The sequence below is a fragment of the Bos grunniens genome, chromosome 29 (genome assembly GCF_055505025.1).
Source record: "Bos grunniens cultivar Pamir isolate PY7600 chromosome 29, Bosgru_T2T1.0, whole genome shotgun sequence".
In the NCBI taxonomy this organism is placed as follows: Eukaryota; Metazoa; Chordata; class Mammalia; order Artiodactyla; family Bovidae; genus Bos; species Bos grunniens.
The window spans coordinates 43,489,208-43,508,858 of record NC_141193.1 but is presented as its reverse complement, the minus strand read 5'-3'; the positions used below and the strand labels follow the sequence as shown (position 1 = coordinate 43,508,858).

The 19,651-nt window shown below is 36.8% G+C and overlaps 1 protein-coding gene across 3 annotated transcripts in view; it reads right to left on the bottom strand.

Annotated features, from left to right (window-relative positions):
• TMEM135 (transmembrane protein 135) overlaps window positions 1-19,651 on the bottom strand; it is a 308,335-nt gene that overhangs the window by 8,319 nt on the left and 280,365 nt on the right. For all 3 annotated transcript variants that reach the window (XM_086383032.1, XM_086383033.1, XM_086383034.1), the window contains 6 exons: window positions 14,508-14,549; window positions 11,672-11,818; window positions 7,691-7,760; window positions 4,320-4,487; window positions 2,275-2,338; window positions 1,241-1,317 (listed from right to left, as the gene is read on the bottom strand). In XM_086383032.1, the coding sequence (XP_086239158.1) occupies window positions 1,241-1,317; window positions 2,275-2,338; window positions 4,320-4,487; window positions 7,691-7,760; window positions 11,672-11,818; window positions 14,508-14,549 (568 nt within the window). The remainder of the gene's footprint in view (window positions 1-1,240; window positions 1,318-2,274; window positions 2,339-4,319; window positions 4,488-7,690; window positions 7,761-11,671; window positions 11,819-14,507; window positions 14,550-19,651) is intronic.

Genomic DNA, 19,651 nt, shown 5'->3' with positions numbered 1-19,651 from the left:
GTCTAGGACAAAGGACCAAAGAGAATTTCAGAAATGACTACACTGAGTACTGCTTCTCAAACATAAGAACCACTTCTTAAAAAACAAATTTCTAGTTGTCATGGCCTGATGCTTTTATAATAAAAATGAATTATTGGAAAAAAAATTTAAACACAAAGTTGAACTAAATTTTTACTGTTATATTCAAAAAACAAATTACTCTATTCAGGTGCTGTTAAAGTTTCCAAATGCTTCCTCTCAATTTCTATCCTTTCTTTGTCATGAACTGGTAATGTGCAGTTCATGGACCAATGTTAGCCTGCTGACCACACTTATAAAAGTGCGATCTTCCAAGAGGTCTCGGATCAACAACTAAGTAAGAGAGGAAAATCAGGGCTAACGGACAGGGTGAACATGCAGGGTATTTATGAGGGATTCCCAGCACATCTATATGGCCAGAAATGGGATAATTCATGGAGATGGGTTTTCTGGATTGTGGGAATGCTAAAGTGAAACTAATAAGAAAAGGGGAAAGATGACCAAGACAGAATGGTGTTTCAACAGGTTGGAGGGGGGTTTAAGAAGATATGAGTGGTCCATGAAATAAAGAACATAAAATAATTTTTTCAAAGAAGTTACCTACACAGGTGATTTTTACTTAATATTCATTATACAGTAATACAGCATTTTAACATAAAAGTAACTCCAATTAAAACAAAGGGACTACAAAAGATATGTGTGAGGTAATATTGAAAGTGTAAGTTCTAATTGGATAACGATAATATTGAAGAATTAGCAGACTTCTAAAATGGGTGATATGCATTTTGTTTATACCCTGATGGCACTTTTGATTTGTTTGTTTTTAAAGAGTCTTTATCCTTTAGTTTTATTTTTCAAGGACTCTTTCTCCTGAGTTGTTTATGAATGGAGTGACTTGATGTCTGGGATTTGTTTTAAAATAATTTGGTACCTGGGGATTTGGAGCAATATAGATGAAAGGAGACTGGCCCAATGCTGTGAAGTGTTGAAGCTATATGACGGGCACATGAGGATTATCACGTTATTCTTCCTATGCTTGTGTATATTTGAAAATGACACAGAGAAAAAAAGAAGAAATAGGAAAACTGGCTTTGTAAAGATTCATAAAGATTCACTTTCATAAGGTTAGAATTTGCTTTTGAAACTGGGATATATATTGTTGCTGAAGTAGCTAAAAGGCTCTATATCATTTGGCTGTATATACATAAAAATGTTTGCTTACCTCTACCAATTTGGAAGCTAAATACATGGAAATTGTTGTGCTTTTATAAAACATCATTGATACTCCTGCCAAAAATCCTGAAACAATAATAAATAAGGCAAAATCGATCATAACTCAAAAGTACTTCTTTGTTATTACGTCACTCAGAAACGTTAATTGACTTAAATAGGAAATAATGGATTTAGCACTGACTTTTGCTATAACAAAATCGAGGACAGTAGTACAAGCAATGATATGAAAATGGGGTGAATTCTTCTTTATCATATTTTTTTAAACTTAAAAATTGACCTTCAGAATTAGGAACCACAGTTCTGATACCATAAGAAACCTCACATTTTAAATTAAACTTTTAAAAACAGCAGTGGTCTTACCAAATATAACAATTTTTAAAGGCTACTAGTATCAGTCTCATTTTAAGCGGAAATATTCTTTCATTTATTGTCCTAAGAGCTCAAACCATACTTAGTGCTGTCACCACACTTCTCTCCATTGCTTTCATTCTATAAATGGAAAGGCAAGGTGGTGGGAGGTCTGGAATACTAATAGCAGGGACATCACTAAAAACATCTGAAAAATCATCTAGTCGGCTTAAGTAATAAAATACACTGAGCTTACCAAAAATGTTTAGTTTTTATGTTTATAACATTACTTGAGTTCCTTAAAAAATTATTTAAAAACATGTCAGCTGCCAATGGTAAAATAAAAATGCTTGTAAGAAATCATTAGTCACTTATTAATATTTTATGTTCTTTTGTGACACATTCCCTAGAATTTCTGGCCTGTCGCAGGACAGAAACCCAAGTCATTATGTTGCCAACTCAAAACATCATATGGCAAGAGAGCCTTGGTATGTTCAACTTCACAAGTACAAAATATTAATGCTAGTGCCTTGATGGGAATTCTATTAGAAAAAGGAAGATACAAGGAAATCAGATGAATTTGAAAACCATTTCTGCTTCACTCCTATCATAGATTGATGTGATAATATATGTATATCATATATATTTTATAATATATATATTATACTTTTTTACCAGCTATAATGGCATGCAGTTCATCATCCAGATTTCTGACCCAGCGCAGGAAGCAACTAGTACCCTGTATCAAGAAGAAAATACAATTCCTTCAGTTGTTTCAGTTCTAAGAGAAAAACTGCATGTAACATCTGTAATGGGTGAGTCATCAGCTGGCCTTGGAGGCAAATTGGTGATCTTATTTAAATTAAATAAGGTATAAGATACCACAAAAAAAATTAGATTAAAAAAAGAAATGAAGAGCTCTGGAAATGGTAAAATGAAGGTCAACTCATTAACTTATTAATAGAAGACATGTTTTTCTTATCTTGTGCTGTGCTAAGTCGTTTCAGTCACGTCTGACTCTTTGAGACCCCATGGACTGTAGCCCTCCAGGCTACAGGGATTCTCCAGGCAAGAATACTGGAGTGGGTTGCTGTGCCCTCTTCCAGGGGATCTTCCCTACCCAGGGATCAAACTTGCATCTCTTCTGTCTCCTAGGTTGGCAGGTGGGTTCTTTGCCACTAGTGCCACATGAGAAGGCCTTTTTGACCTAGAATTGCTATAAAAATGAATCAACTCTCTAAAGCAGTGGTCAGAAAACTATGACCCACTAGCCAAATCTAGCCTGCCATCTATTTCTGTATGGCTCATAAGCTAAGAATGTTTTTGCATATCTCAAGGGATAAAAGTAAATAAAAAATATTTTGTGCATGAAAATTATATGAAATTCTAATACAGTGTGATTAAGTTTTATTGGAATACAGCCATGCTCATTCATTTATATATTGTCTATGACTGCTTTTGGAGAAGGCAATGGCACCCCACTCCAGTGTTCTTGCCTGGAAAATCCCACGGATAGAGGAGCCTGGAGGGCTGCAGTCCATGGGGTTGCTGAGGGTCAGACACGACTGAACAACTTCACTTTCACTTCTCACTTTCATGCATTGGAGAAGGAAGTGGTAACCCACTCCAGTGTTCTTGCCTGGAGAATCGCAGGGACGGGGGAGCCTGGTGGGCTGCTATCTATGGGGTCACACAGAGTCGGACATGACTGAAGCAACTTAGCAGCAGCATATTTACCTTTTACAGGTAATTACATAAAATGATACATAACCATCTTATACAAAATAATTCCAGAATTCAATTTTTCACAGCAGTTTCTTTTAAACAACTGTGTCTATACTTGTGTGTGTGCACGCATATGCAGACAGCTCAACCTTAGTTAACACACTTTACCATTTAAATTTAGAATATAAATTTTAGATGTTTAATAAAATGTCAGTAATATAATTTACATATCAGTGATTCCCAATAAACAAAAGGCCATTACTTCAAACTGCAGAGTACTTACTGTGTCACAGATGATCCATGTATATGTGTTTAGGTGTGTGCTTATTATATATGTGTGGGTACATTTACAGGAACATGTAGAAAGAGGTGGAAGAACATTAACTTTGTTTATTTGAGAGAGTGTAGTAGAACAAGTGATTGGGAGGGAGATGGAAAATAACTCATTATTTATATAAGTTATGCCTGAAAACTCTTACTGGTTTTATCAAGGGTTGATATCAGCTAGAAGGGTCTGAAGATGTTTAAATTAATACTTAGGTAGTAAATGTTATTAAGAAAAACACGCAGGCCAGGTGTATTAATATCACTTTTGACGTTAGAAATATTAGGAAGTTCATAATTTCTCAGTGATTACATTATTGAAAAAAAAGGAGTTTTTGAAAAGTCTTTAATATCATGAATAAATATAATATATCCAAACTTTCAAGCTTTAAAAGACAAAATGTCCCCAACTTCTATTCCCAATGTATTATGTATATCTGGTGATATTTATGAATACTACAGAAAGAAGTGTTAAGAAAAGTGACAGATGAGTTAAGGCTGTTATCTCATTTTAACAATCAGTTCAGTTCAGTTGCTCAGTCGTGTCCAATTCTTTGTGACCCCAGGGACTGCAGCACCCCAGGCCTCCCTGTCCATCACCAACTCCCGGAGCTTACTCGAACTCGTGTCCATTGCGTTGGTGATGCTATGCTATTTGTTAAAAGGCTTACCTTGTATATGCTAACAAAAGAGCCCAGAAAAGCTCCGAGCTGGAAGTTTTCTTTATTGTAGAAGAGAGAAAGTAGCCGGGATGGCTGTGTAAACAGATGCCTAAATGCAGAGGGAATTCGGAGGCAGCACTGGATCAAGTATCCCACGCTAAACATTCTGATGAAACCCTGGAGAAAATTGGGAGCAAAGTCTGATTTATAACCAAATTCTTAAGTCTGATAGGTATAAACTTCACTGTCACAGAATCAAAATGGCACTAAAAATTTTAAGCTTATCTAGTAGCCATTTTCAAAACTAAGTCCTAAAACCTCAAACAGTTTTAAAAGAATTACCTTAAAAATAATCACGAGAGCTTGCAGTGGATATACTTTCTACGATTTACCAAGACTTAAAAAGTTTCCCAAGCACTGGCTAAGACTGTCTATGTACCAGACTTCTACTTCTTGACATTCTGTTGACAATAACTGGGATTTAAAATCCCTAAACCACAAATGAGTTTTAGAAACAAAAGCACTGAAATTCCAAAGAAAAAAAAAAAATCCAAAAAAGCACAAAAAACAGTTAACAAAACGAAATGCTTTTGGAAATTTTAACAGAAATTTAAATGATCAAGTTTAAAGAATTTTCCAGGAAAATAATGAAATCTAGCCAGGTTTTAATTTCTGTGCTCAATGTGTCAGACTAAAGCATTTCCAGGGAATGGTACCTTTAAGGTAAACTAAACAAAATTTGAAAAAGCAAATTTGCTATAAATCCACATTTCCTGTCACCATTTCCCCATATTACCTACAACTATTTATAGTGTAAAAGGGAAGGGAGAGGATGATAATGTTGGTCAATTTCATTTCAGTACTTAGGAAAATGAAGTTTGAGGTCACCTAATACTGAGAGACTGAAAAATTTCAGTCATCTTGAAACAAAATGTTATTTTTAAAAGTATTTTAAACATGATTTGACCAATACACTATAATATGGATCTCCTATAACACTTCTCTTTCACCCCCACTGGAATGGAAAAACGTCGACATTCTTAGTGTTTGCTGCTAAGTTCCAAAGACCAGGTTTGTATTTTTTGGATAGCAGCCTTCTTTTAGAAAAATTCTGAATTACTATGAATAAACAGTCATCAATTTATCTGAAGCTACCTAATACCTGGTTAAAACATGAAAATTAAATTGTCCAATCAATTAGTATGAATTATCACACATTTGTTTAACTGAAACTGCTCAGTCCTTGGTTAATTCATGAAGTGATCACACTTATATCTTGTCATTGGTAATCTCGTAATATTAACCTGAGGGTTCAAAGATCACACTTATGTTCAATCATTTCGTGCTATTTTCAAGAGATCGATTATCCCTCCATCTATTCACCCTTTCATGTATTCAGGAAAGGTTCAGTGAATGCCTCTTGTGTGCCAAAGATTACATTCGATGCTGGGGACACAGCAGCGAAGGGGACACAAAAGTCCTGCCTTCATGGAGCTTCCATGCCCATCAGAAGAAGAGAAAATATGTAAACAAACATAATTACAGAATACAAAAAGTGTTGTGAAGGAAATAATCAGGCGCCACTGGATGAGATATTAAAAGGACAACCTACATTAGATTACTGGTAAGGGAAGACTACTAAGGACTTGACGTTTCAACAGACACAAAAGAGAAGGAACTAGCAGGAGAAAGACATTTCAGATAGCTTGGACAAAAACGCACAGAGCCAAAAAAGAGACTGACAGGCATCAACCAAGAGTTAGTGTGAATGGAGTACAGTGAGCTTGGGGGAATGTAATTCATGTGAGTGTTTACTCAGGGGACTGATTTAACAGGAGGGGCAACTGAGCCCATGGAATAATGAGGTGCACTGTCAGAATATTTAACTATACTTGTGGGATAAATTCCTCACCCACAAATCTCCAAACAATTTTACATTCACGGACATAATATTAATTACAATGTACATACATATTAGAAAGTTTATAGTACTGGTACACATTTGAAAGAATGACTACTTTTTATCATAAGTCAGTAATTCTCACTAACTTTCTCATATAATTAAAAAAAAATCATCTCTCCTCTCCCCAAAATTTCACATACCTCTAATTTAGTCAGAATACTTTTCTTAGTCTCCCTCCTGAAATCTGCCCCCTAGAGTAGAATTCCCTCGAGTTGGAGGGAATAATAACACTCTCATGGAGCTGGCAGACTCCGAGGCTGCCGGCAACATTCCTTTCCTTTCTTTTTTCTTTTTATTTTTTGCCACTTTAAAAATGGGGCAGGAAATCAGATTTGGAAGGAGTGGAGCAGAAATTACTGCCTGATGGAAAAAATACTCTACCGCTTTTACCCCTGCTTCTATCTTTGAGGATTTTAAAGGTAAGTGTTGGCTTGGCTGAGTGCCACCATCAACACCAAGCCACAGGCACTCACATTCACAGGCACCAATGCGATACAGTCCCTCCCGAGGGGGACCATCAGGAGGCTGTCTTTTGAGGTGCTGTACAGCTCTGCTCCTCTCATCATCCATAAGGCGGGGATTAGATGTTGTGACAAAGAACATAAATTTTGTACAGCGTCAGGATTGTGAGAGCACCGTCCAGAACTAAAGAACTTGCAGCAGATGGTACCACCTGTGCCAGACTAACCGCAGTGACAACACTTCCTTCCCAGAGTCGGTGGGGATCGGGGGGAGTGGGCTGTGGTCGGCAGGGGATGGGGGCCGGGGGTGGGGGTGGGGATCTCTGCTCTGGTACACTCATATATTAGGGAGCGGGGAATTTATGCCAGTGGGCATAACTAACTTCTTAATGTAGAACAACTGTGGACATGCTCCAGTTACCTTCATGCCTTAAAAAATGTAACAGCTTCACAAGTCCAAAAGCAAATGCCACTGTCCCAGACTGGGTAGCCTATGTGCGTGGCTGCTGAGCCCCTAGCGCACAGCACGGCCCAGGGCTTTGTTCTCAGATGTATTCTAATGAGGATACACTGCAAAGCATTTACTAGTTTTAATGACTTGATTTCTCGGTCGTTTTTGTTGTTGCTGCTTCACCTTCTTTTGGGTTGGCCAAAAGGTTCGTTCGAGTTTTCCTACAAGACGGTACAGAAAATCTGAACAAGCTTTTTGGCCAACCGAATATTTTGTTTTACATTAAATAAGCAAGCCAATTTCAAAATTATTTAACAAAAGATCTGGTAAGTGAATCCTAAAAGCTAAATCGTCACCTATTTTTCAGAAGTATCTTACTCGGCAAGTCAAATGCAAAGAATTATAGCAATTACTGTCAATTTTTCCATTTACTTTGAAATTATGTTTTAATAAATAAGTTCTTTCCATACACATTCCCTGTGGTTATTAGATTTTATATACTTACTTTAATGCAATAAGAGATGCAATTATCCTCATAGTGTTTGCAACATCTATGCCTTGGTCCATGCTTACATCTGAAAACAAACCAAAGGAATAAAAAAAGTTAAATTGTGTGTGTGTACATGTGTGTATGTCTGTGTGTGGATCTGCTTAAAACTCTCTAACCAAAAAAGGAAAAAACATTATCAACTCATTTCTAAATGTGTACATCTTTTGATTTCCTGGGGCATACAGAAGCAAAGATAACAGATTTTTTTTCCCTTTGCTGCTCACCATTTGACACACTGTAAAATACGCGACTGCAGTCAAAATGCCTAAATGTGGAACAGAAAGCCATGTTGGTAAATATTTGTGACTAGATATGAAAAATACGTGTATGTTATCTCTATACTCTGCCAAATCTTTTGGAAGTTTTCGATTGCTCATTGTAGCGTATAACGGTCATAAATCATCCATGAAGTCAGGACTTGAGCAAAAATCATAATGAGAATGCGCTCAGGTTACAGGAATTTATACTTAATTATATTTGAGAGAAAACATCTGTGAAAGAAACATGATACAGTATTAGAACTTAAAATTCCGTTTTTAAAATAAATATAGAAATAGATCATGTGGGAATTCAAAGTAAGTTATTTGCTATTTAATTGTAAACCAATTAGTCCTCTGGTGTTTAATAAACATTTCTGCTGGGAAGACTACTGTTCAAGACACTTATTTTAGTTACTTGGTATGTCGATTTCAGGATATTTATTCACTTGAGGCATAAAGAATAAGTAGAATACCTAATGTGGCCTTAACTTTCCCTCTCTCTCTCTTTAAACGAGTTCATGTCCCAAAATAAACAGTCTTTATAACTCTTTCAGACCACAGTTAACTAATTATCTTCATGGTTGGAACACATTAACTCTTTCTTGTTTATAACGACAACTTGTAGAGTGATATTCTGGCTCTCTAATTCCATTTGCAAACCGACTACCAAGACCTTCTCCGAAATCCAACGCTGCTCTGCAGCTGGAGCGTACAGGCAGCCTCTCCGAGTCAAGAGCAACAGCAGCAGTCCGTTCCTTTTGTCATTAGAATGATATGACGTATCTGGTCTCGCCAAGCTGCTGAGTGATTAAAGCGAGGGGCCTGAAAAGGGGTGAATCAGAGAAGGGCTGCCTTATGTAAACCATCACTCTCCAAACTTCTAAGTTTGTGGACACATCTAAGTGTCCTCTTCAAAGGCATCTCTCAGCATGGCCACCAGCACTACAGAGAGACTGTTCAACTCTCTTTGTTAGTGAACTAACATTCCGATAGCAACCACACTCTCATCCATTCTTTCCTAGCCTTCCATTGAAACGGCTTCCCACGTGCTGCACCACCCATCTCCTATATGATCTGCTCTGCCTCTATCTCGCACCTGCATTCACACCAGCAGACTCGCTGAGGCTGCCCTGACAAGTTCTGCCATGACTGGATCAGCTCTGATAGCCAAGGCTTCGTCCACCCACATCACACATTCTCTGCATTCCCCTGTGACTCTTGTTGATGTGCTTCCCATTAACAGGGTTCCCTAGCACAATTAAGTTCACTGCCACAATTATTCCTGCCGTCTACTATCCCTTTCTTTGCTATTACCTTCTTCTGCTGTGTATGCTAAAATGGAGACAAAGTCTTTATGTTCAATAAAAATTCTGAGTACCCCACTCTGTGCTCCTGCATGTGAAGAAAGTCTTATGTTATTCCATTTAATGCATGCAATACTCCTTAATAGAGGTTATTAGCCCCCAGCTAACTGATGAGGACTTTGGAGTACAGAGTGATTAAATCACTTGTTTAAAGTCCCAAGGCCAAGAGGGGCAAAATGAGTCAAACACAGGTCTTCAGATTTCTTAAAGGGCATCTGCGTCCTGTAACTGATCCCCTAACTTTCTATATTGCCTCCTCATTCTACACTGTCTAAAATATCACTACAAGATTATTTTAATTGGCTGAAATTCCAATTTTAAACCATTAAATGTATTTTCTAAAATACCTTAAATATTTGAAATGTAACTGAACATATATTTGTATGAAATATACATTTCTTTGTATAACGTACAAATATTTATTTTATTTCCAAAGCTCTAAAAAGTTCCACTCTTACAACATATCTTTTACCTAAGGTTTGTTCCTCATTATTCCTACATCTACCTGCATCTTTCAGAACTTTTCCTTTTCCTTTCCACACTTGGCACATTCGATTCAGTTCAGTCACTCAGTTGTGTCAGACTCTTTGTGACCCCAAGGGCTGCAGCATACCAGGCTTCGCTGTCCATCACCAACTCCCAGAGTTTACTCAAACTCATGTCCATTGAGTCAGTAATGCCATCCAACCACCTCATCCTCTGTCGTCCCCTTCTCCTCATGCCCTCAATCTTTCCCAGCATCAGGGTCTTTGGCAGATGAGTTAGTTCTTCACATCAGCTGGCCAAAGTATTGGAATTTCAGGTTCAGCATCAGTCCTTCCAATGAATATTCAGGACTGATCTCCTTTAGAATGGACTGGTTGGATCTCCTTGCAGTCCAAGGGACTTTCAAGAGTCTTCTGCAACTCCACAGTTCAAAAGCATCAATTCTTCAGTCCTCAGCTTTCTTTATAGTCCAACTCTCACATCCACACATGACTACTGGAAAAACCATAGCCTTGACTAGACGGACCTTTGTTGGCAAAGTAATGTCTCTGCTTTTTAATAAGCTGTCTAGGTTGGTCACAGCTTTTCTTCCAAGGAGCAAGTGTCTTTTAATTTCGTGGCTGCAGTCACCATCTGCAGTGATTTTGGAGCTCAGAAAAATAAAGTCTATCATTGTTTCCACTGTTTCCCCATCTATTTGCCATGAAGAGACTGGACCGGATGCCATAATCTTAGTTTTCTGAATGTTGAGTTTTAAACCAACTTTTTCACTCTCCTCTTTCACTTTCATCAGTTCTTCTTTGCTTTCTGCCATAAGGGTGGTGTCATCTGCATATATGAGGTTATTGATATTTCTCAGAGCAATCCTGATTCCATCTTGTGTTTCATCCAGCCCAGCATTTCGCATGATGTACTCTGCACATAAGTTAAATAAGCAGGGTGACAATATATAGCCTTGACGTACTCCTTTCCTGATCTGGAACCAGTCTGTTGTTCCATGTTCAGTTCTAACTGTTCCTTCTTGACCTGCATACAGATTTCTCAGGAGACCGGTCAGGTGGTCTGGTATTCCCATCTCTTGAAGAATTTTCCACAGTTTGTTGTGATCCACACAGTAAGACTTTGGCATAGTCAATAAAGCAAAAGTAGATGTTTTTCCAGAACTCTCTTGCTTTTTGATGATCCAGCGGATGTTGGCAATTTGATCTCTGGTTCCTCTGCCTTTTCTAAATAAAGATTGAACATCTGGAAGTTCACGGTTCATGTACTGTTGTAGCCTGGTTTGGAGAATTTTGAGCATTATTTTGCTATGGTGTAAGATGAGTGCAATTGTGCGGTAGTTTGAACATTCTTTGACATTGCCTTTCTTTGGGATTAGAATGAAAACTGACTTTTTCCAGTCCTGTGGCCACTGCTGAGTTTTCCAAATTTGTTGGCATATTGAGTGTAGCACTTTCACAGCATCATTTGGTAGGATTTGGAATAGCTCAACTGGAATTCCATCACCTCCACTAGCTTTGTTCATAGCAAATATTAATCTGTTTCCTAAAGTTCCCTATTCTAGCCTCCTGCAACTCTGCTTAGTTTGAAATAGGAAAGGATTTCAATTGCATGTAAATGTATTTTAAAGGCATATAATGGTCTATAGTCCTGCCAGAAATAATAAATACACTCTCTCGCCATCCTGTGCCTTTTTATAAGACTCTATGCACAGTTTCTGGTATAAAAAAAATCCATTACTTGAAAACAAAAAGAAAACTTTGGCATGGCAAAAATATCATATAAAACAGTGACAAAATGTGCTAAAATCAAGATAAAGAACTCACACTGAATCCACAAGCTTCCTGACTAGAGCAATTATATTCATTCCTCTTGGTTTTTCCTCATGTTTCTCAGTCTTTTGTTCCACTTTTGCATAGGCTGCCTCTGGTGAATAAGAATGTGTGGGAATTTCTTCCTTCCCAACAATGAACCTAAAGAAAAGAACACAATGAAAGGCATTTTTTCACCTTAAAAAAAAGTCAATGAGAAAATAAACTGATTTTGTTTATATACAAATACACTGTGAACAGAACCTTATCATTTGAAATAATATTTTCTGCAACTTATATAAAATCTAAACATCCTTTAAAAAAATAGACTTTTGAAATCTGAATACTCAGAAACTGTTAACAGCTATTTAACAAATGCGGCATCTAAAAATCCAATTAACCAAGTGAATACAGCATGGCACTTGGATGAACCACCTTTTAACTTAGGTCACAGCCTGTTTTAAGGCATTATGCACCTTAACGTTTTTTCAAACAGAAAAGCAGATGAACTATGAACTTGGATCTACTAATTAATGACAAAATTTTTTTTTCTCTAAAATGTATTGACAGCTAAAACTGAATGCATTTCTCATCTTTCACTCTAAGTTTATATCTAATGTCACTGTGAGTCACAAAACAGCTACAATACAGTGGATGGTCATCTATACACACACGAGAAACAAAGGGAAGTAACGAGAAACAGAAAGTGTTAAGGTTCTGTGTCTTCCCCACATTATTTCATTAGAAAATCTTAAATTTGATGTTATTCTAATCTACTTATTTCTCTTGGGAAAATCTAATATCTAGGAGAAGACATCATGTCTCATGAGAACTGGACTATATTTTTCCAAAGACAGTACAAAGAAAACACTACCAACCATTAGATATCACTCATAGTATCCTTTATTGGAGTTTTCATCTCTGCTCTTTGTACCATCACCAAAAGAGCTGCTGCTCTTACAAAGAATAACTAAGCTTTCCTTAGTCAACTGTGGCTGCTGAACTTTCAGAAAACATCACAAAATACAGTTAAACAGGAGATCGGTAACACCACACTAAAATTCTGGAACATGTGGGTTATGACAAATTTAAATATTCTTAGGTTTGAGAAAATGGTTCCTATCAACAAGAGAAACCCATCTCCTTAAGACAAACTTAAAACATCTAGTTTATCAAAGGAGCATGCAATGAGACTGTTTGCCACTAGGGGGCAGCTGTGCCTCCTTTGGTAACTGCTTGGTAAAGTGTGAATGGAGAGTTTAGGATCTGTACTGCTGCTCTTTAAGAAGACAAAACTGTGCTAAAACAGATACAATGTAATCTCTCATACCTTTCATAACACTGTCGCTATTTTGGCCAGGACTGACCATTCAAAGTAGAGCTCACTTCCTTGGAGAAGTTGCCCCTGCTGCAAGCCTCCTTTCTCTGTGCTCTCACAGCTCAGGGAACCCCTTCTTTACTATTACATCCAGTGCCTGGCATAGTGCTGGGCATGTAATACTTAGTTAATACACAGTGAATGAATATAGTATGCAATCTGAGCATTTATGACTATATGACAGACACAGTACTGAGTACTTTACGAATATATCATTTAACCCTCACAGCAACACTATGAAGTAGGTACCATAATTTCCATGACTTAGTTAACATGAAAAAGGCATCCTGTTACAGCCAGAAATAACTGCGATTATTTGAACTTGCAATAATTTGACTCTAAGGCCTGGATTCTTAGTCTTCAGGCTTTGTACGCTAACTATGCTTTAAACTATGAGGAATCAGGCTTAGTCTACTTTCAGAAGTCTATTTTCAGATTTCTGCATTGGCTTTTCTCTCATGGTTCTGTCCTTGACTCTTTCTATTCCCATAACTTCCACTATTATCTGACAGAACTAGCAAGAGCTAATAACCACCTTTCCAGAATATGTTCCTATAATACAGAGAAAATGTTAAGTGCAAATAGTCCAAGTCAGTCCTTCATTATAAGCAGATTTGAAGAAAACACATACAAATATCAGGCACATTGTGAGTTATTGCAAGAATTCCAGAGTCTAAGGAAAGATTCAGGGATAAGGTAAAGTTTTCTCTAGGAAAACCAACTTTTGATTTTGTTACCAAGTTTCAGTTTAACAAAGAATTCTATATAGCCAGTGCAACAATAAAAAGATATTTTCTAATAAGTTTCATGATCTTTAATGAAACATATGACACAAAGAAATTACTGCTGTGTGTTATGATTTAGTTATTGTTACCAAAGAATTTCCACAACCAAAATATTCCATTCAATATTATAAAAGTTTAATTTCCTAATGAATGTGAAAATGCTTGATGAACTATAAAATTCAGTGCTAACCAACATCTTTACAGTATCCACTGTGTGTCAATTACTGTGATAAGAGATGAACTACCAGGTAAAAAGAAGAGGCCAGTGACTCTAGTGAAGCTTATAATCCAAAATGTGTTTGATAACACATGAGTCCTGACCTAACGAAGCCCATAATCTGGTGCCACACAATTAAGGACTTAGTTTTCCAGTAATTGTTCACATGTAGCTTTGTCTTTCCAAGCTCTTTGAACAGAGAGTTCTTGTAATCTTCTTTAACACCCTATAGTATAAGGCACGCAATAGGCCCCCAAATAGTGATTGACTGACTGATTTATTTTTAGGAGGAAAATTAATAAATTACTCTGTTAGTGAAATGACCACAAAGCCACTTTTGTAACTTTTAAAATTACTTTCAACTTAAAAGTAGAGTCATAAATAAATAATTATGTACAATGACATTACATTAAAAAAAAAAAGCTAACATAAATTCTCTAACCATAAAAGTATATAAAAGATGCAACTTACCTAAGTGCAGAGAATGTAAATCCTTTCAAACCATCTTTGCACCTAAAACAATAAAAATTTACAATAATAAAATGGTAACTTATTTTGAAATATAAAGCAGCAGTATTAAATAGCTATTAAAATTTTTCCTGAAAATGATTTTCTGTTAAGGTGAAGTTCTTTTAGGACAGTGATCTGAGCAGTACAAATGGTCAAACAACAATGAACAGTAAAGCAAGCCACCTAACACAAAATGATTAAAATGATAACGCCTCCCCACGTCATACTAACACAATTCAAAGCTCAATTCTCAAATTTGTAGGCTGAAGGGAGATTTAAATGCAATCTTCTATGGGATCCATGTGGACTTAAAAGGAAGGCTGCGAGTGGAGTATTTTTCATTCTACCCAATCCTGGGGGAGCAATTTGTTGTGAAGAAAAAGGCCACATACACCCACTGGGTGTGTTTTATATACAGGTCAACCAGGGTCCTGACTCCTCTTTACTTATTAATGCAGTGAATGCAGAGCAACGTATAGTTGGCAGGTACAAAAAGGTTTCACGTTTAGTTCAACAGTTTTAACTTCTGAGTAAGCCCAGTCGGAACAGATAACGCAGCATGAGGAACGCGGGTGGAGGAGAAGAGCACAGAGAGAAGACTGCAAATATCAGAGCGTTTACCACTGCTGGGCACTGTCTGCAGCCCTTTACATGTGCTGTCTCACTCAATTATATCACAATTCTATAAACAGGTGTATCTCTATGTCACAGCTGCGCAGAGGCCCCCCACATGCGGCAATCTCCCAGAGGTCACAAAATAAATAGTAGTCAGAATTCATCTGACTTAAAAGTCACGGTTTTCTCTTACACCTCTTCCTAAAACAATGTATTCCTTTTAATTGGGGAAGACCTAAGCTACATGGCAATTAAAGGCGGGGCGGGGGTGGGTGCGGGAAGGGAAGATTCTCTCATTGGCAAAAAATATTTAAACAAGGTTTTAAAATAGGGGCCTTACTATATACTGGTCTTAATGGTCTGCTCCACTGTAGGTGTCATCAAGTTACCAGAGAATCTTTGTGTTTCTGGTATTAAAATTCCTTGGAGAAACTACAGATTGGTCATATAATGATACTCTAACATAACAGAGTATCATTACTCTATTAGACACTGGGTATTTGCAGAGGAAAAGCACAGTCTTAAATCTAACTGGGCAGTTCTATCTGTATGCCTTTTATATGAAAGGTCACAAAGGAAATGGAAAAAAATACAAGAAATCTGTCTCGAAAGCTTTAAATACACATTTTTATTGGAGGACATTATAGAATCTCAGGGAAAAAACTTAATCCATGTGCACTGAGATGTTTTAAAGAATTAAGAATTCAATTAAGCACTATAATCCACTTTGCGGTCATGTTAACAGTAAGAATGTGACCAGAGAATTTAGCTAACATACTACATAAGCATCTACCCTGTTCAGAATGAGGGTAAAGGCAAAATAATTCATATGTTAAGCTAAAAACGTGCAGGGGAAAATTACAGCATTAAAATTCTTGCAGTTATCTGTTTTCATCTGAAGAAAGTGTTTCTCAGTAATTTAAAACCCATAATTGAGTAATTTCTAGATAGATGGGGTGGTGAGGGGGTAGGCTGGGAGTCTATTGACTGGAAAACAGAGAGCAACAGATTGATTAAAAGATTATGTACAACTGGGAACAAATTTTGGTGTTGGTATGTTATTGTTAAAGGATAGCCATTTGTCTTTGCGCAATGCTAAATAAAGGATTCTGACAACGTGGTCTAGTCAGGATTGCATTATTTGTGACCTTAAACAATAAATCTAACTGCAGACCAAACATCAAAAAGTAGCTTTCAAATATAAAAGGGCATCCACAAATGAATTTGCAATTTCATTATGATGGAAGTTTGGTTCTTTCAGCAGAACCCTGTGGGAAGCACTTCATATTGATAAAGTCTTAGCGTGGATTCAAAAGGGGCTATTCTTCTTTCCATTCATGTGTATAAGGTCTCTTAATGTAATTGAGGGTCAGATGTCTATGTCAAAAGGACAAAAAAGTAATTATTCCCAGAAAAAGAATGTTTAAAACAGCAATACTGGCCTGCATTCTGACATAAAAAGTATCATCTGAGCCCTAACCTAACTATGAAACACTACAGAAATCTGTGTTAAATGTAAAAAGTATGATATAAACATAAAGATTTATACAAAAGAGATCCCATTAAAAGGCACCTCACTATGAGATGGATCTGGTTATTATAATGTAAATCAAATCACATTCTTCATTCAGATATTAAGGCTGGTTGATTTATTCCGCAAATGCTACTATGCAGTGCCTTCTATGTGCAAGCTCTGCTTTAGGTTTTAAGGATGTAACAGTGGACAATACAGGGTCTCTGCTTTCCTACCACTGACATTTTAGATGAGGGAAGAGAGAGGATTTAAAAAACTAAGTATGTCGTGTGGTGATAACTACTATGGCAAAAAGCAAAGCAGGAAAAGGGGAGAAACAGTATCAGCCTGGGCCTTTTGTATTTGTTTTTAACCTTGTGGTCAGGAAGCAGGCTTCCCTGGTGGCTTACAAGGTAAAGAATCCGCCTGCAAGGCAGGAGACCTGGGTTCGATCCCTAGAAGATACCCTGGAAGAGGGAATGGCTGCCCACTCCAGTATTCTTGCCGGAGAACTGTGGCCAGGAAGGGCCTCTCTGAGGAGGTGGAGTTTGGTAATTTGATCAGAAACCTTACTGAATTGAGGGAAGGGCATTTCAGTTTGAAGGACGAGGACTCTACGTGGTGTGTAAGGAGAACAGCCAGGGGTTAAGCTGGAGCGAAGCAGCAGTTGGAGACGAGGTCCCAGTATCAGTGGTAGGAAATGAGGGGGCAAGTGGTCTGCAGTTCCTGCAGGGACGGCAGGCGTGGTGAGGACTCGGGCAGGTTCTCCGCAGAGGAGTGAAAAGAGCTGTCTTAAATTCTAAGATAATAGACTGGCTGCTGGTTGGAAAACAGACTACAGGAGGGCAAGGGTAGAAAAAATCACAGGGCCTAATTAGGAGGAGAACGGTGCCTGCGGCTGGACCAGGCTGCAGTGGCGGACGTGGACAGGAATGTGTCTGAATGCATTTCAAGACAGAGTGGGCAGAATTTCTAGATGGTTTAAATGAATGTGGGGTATGATAGAGAATTTACAAATTATTAAAATATTTTTGGTTTGAGCGAATGGAAGGATAAAATATCCATTTACTGAAATGAGGAAGACTACTAGAGAAACAGGTTTTGAAGAGAAAAATCAAAGTTTTGTTTCAGATGCGTTAAGTTTGAGATGCATGTGAGCTGTAAATGGGAATGTTAGGGAAGCAAGCAGCTGAGTATGCAGATTTGAGTTCAAGGGAGAGGTCTCATCTAGGAATTAAGTGTCAATACAGAAAATAAGAAAATGAGCATTTTTTATTCCTCCATAACTTGTATGCAGAAAATCTCTTTCAGAAAAGAAAAACAAAAATTCATTTCGCTAATAAAACCACTCTCTAATAATACAAAGTCTTTCTAAATTTTTTCATTTTTTGAGTGGGCATAAAAAGAATGCATTTAACTCACGTATACACAAATTCTCCTATTAATGTTTGTGCAAATGGCATAAATAACTGAATCTACAGTTACTAAATCTCTACAATTGCAAGGTTCTGTGCTACCTATGACATAAAACAAAGCCAGGAGACGAAGAGGGGAAAGAATTTGCAGCATTATATCAAACAACTTAGCTGATAAACAACTAATCATAGAGGGTCAGGTTGGAATTGCATACTATATATAAGAAAGAATTAAGAAGTCTGATGTTATTGTTATTAGAATACTACTTTTGGTCAAATATTAATAGGAGGGAATCCAAAAAGACAATTTTTTTCGATTAGAAATGCAAGTGTTGGTAAAAAAAAAACAGCTCTGCCCAGAAAGATTCTTTATTTCATTCTTAACTTCCATGAAATTACTTCAATGAGATACTGGAAATGTCTCATGATACCTGGGATACATTTTTTTGAGATACGAAATATACTTCATTACAACATTGTACCAGCAGGGGTCACTAGTAAACCATTTTGGGAAGAATTTCTAGGTCGGATGTGATTTCACAAACATTTTCTTGCACATTTTCCTTTAAAAACAAATTCATAGGCATGCAAAATATTACTTCTGAAAAAATTTTAGTTAAACTGCATTAAGTTCCCCCAAGTAAATATCACTAACATGAGACTTTTAGTGATAGGCGATACTCATGTTCCTATTATTCCACACAGTCATAAAATCTCTAAGAACACCCTAACATTTGGCACCAACATAGAATGTAAATGTGCTGTTTTATTATGTGCTTTCTAGTAACCTGAAAACACTGAGAACTATTTTGATTCCTACAATTTTTTGTCTAGTCAGCTTTCATTTATTTGGTTACATATAATAGACATAAAAGATACACTTATATAAATCTCCTCTTAAATATTTCTAAAGCAGTGCATGATGCAATGGAACAGAAACTAGTCATAATTTGCCTGTCAACCTAAATCACTGAGGGCTCCATCTCGCCACCTTCGGAAAGAGGGCTGGAAGTAAATGACTGCCATAATGGCTCCTTAAATGATTTCCAATTCGGAAGTTTTATCACTTATTACCATCTTATTTACTGCTACTATTATTATTTAAAATAATAATGATGGAAAATAAATGAATTATTCCAAATCATTTATAAATAGTGATTTTGCCGTCAAGAATTAAAAAGAAATAAAACATACGTACAAATCCCTGAATTTATTTTGAGATTACTGGCTGCTACTAATATTATTACATTTGCTTATTGCTTATAAAATTTACACACGGAACTTACTCCTGAAAAGGTTGAAAGATACCTTCTCTTTTTTTAACTGCAAGATTACAAGACAAACTACCACCATAAATATATATATGCTATACAAAGACCTGTAAGAAACACTGTTAAATAAAAGAAGTAATTCTATAATCTCAATGATAGAAGGTTACATTTTTGATATATTAAGCATCAGTGCTAAAATATTATCAATGATAAAACATAAAATGCTGTTTTTGTATACATATAGAATGTTACAGAAAGTGATCAAAAGCATCAGATCAGATCAGATCAGTC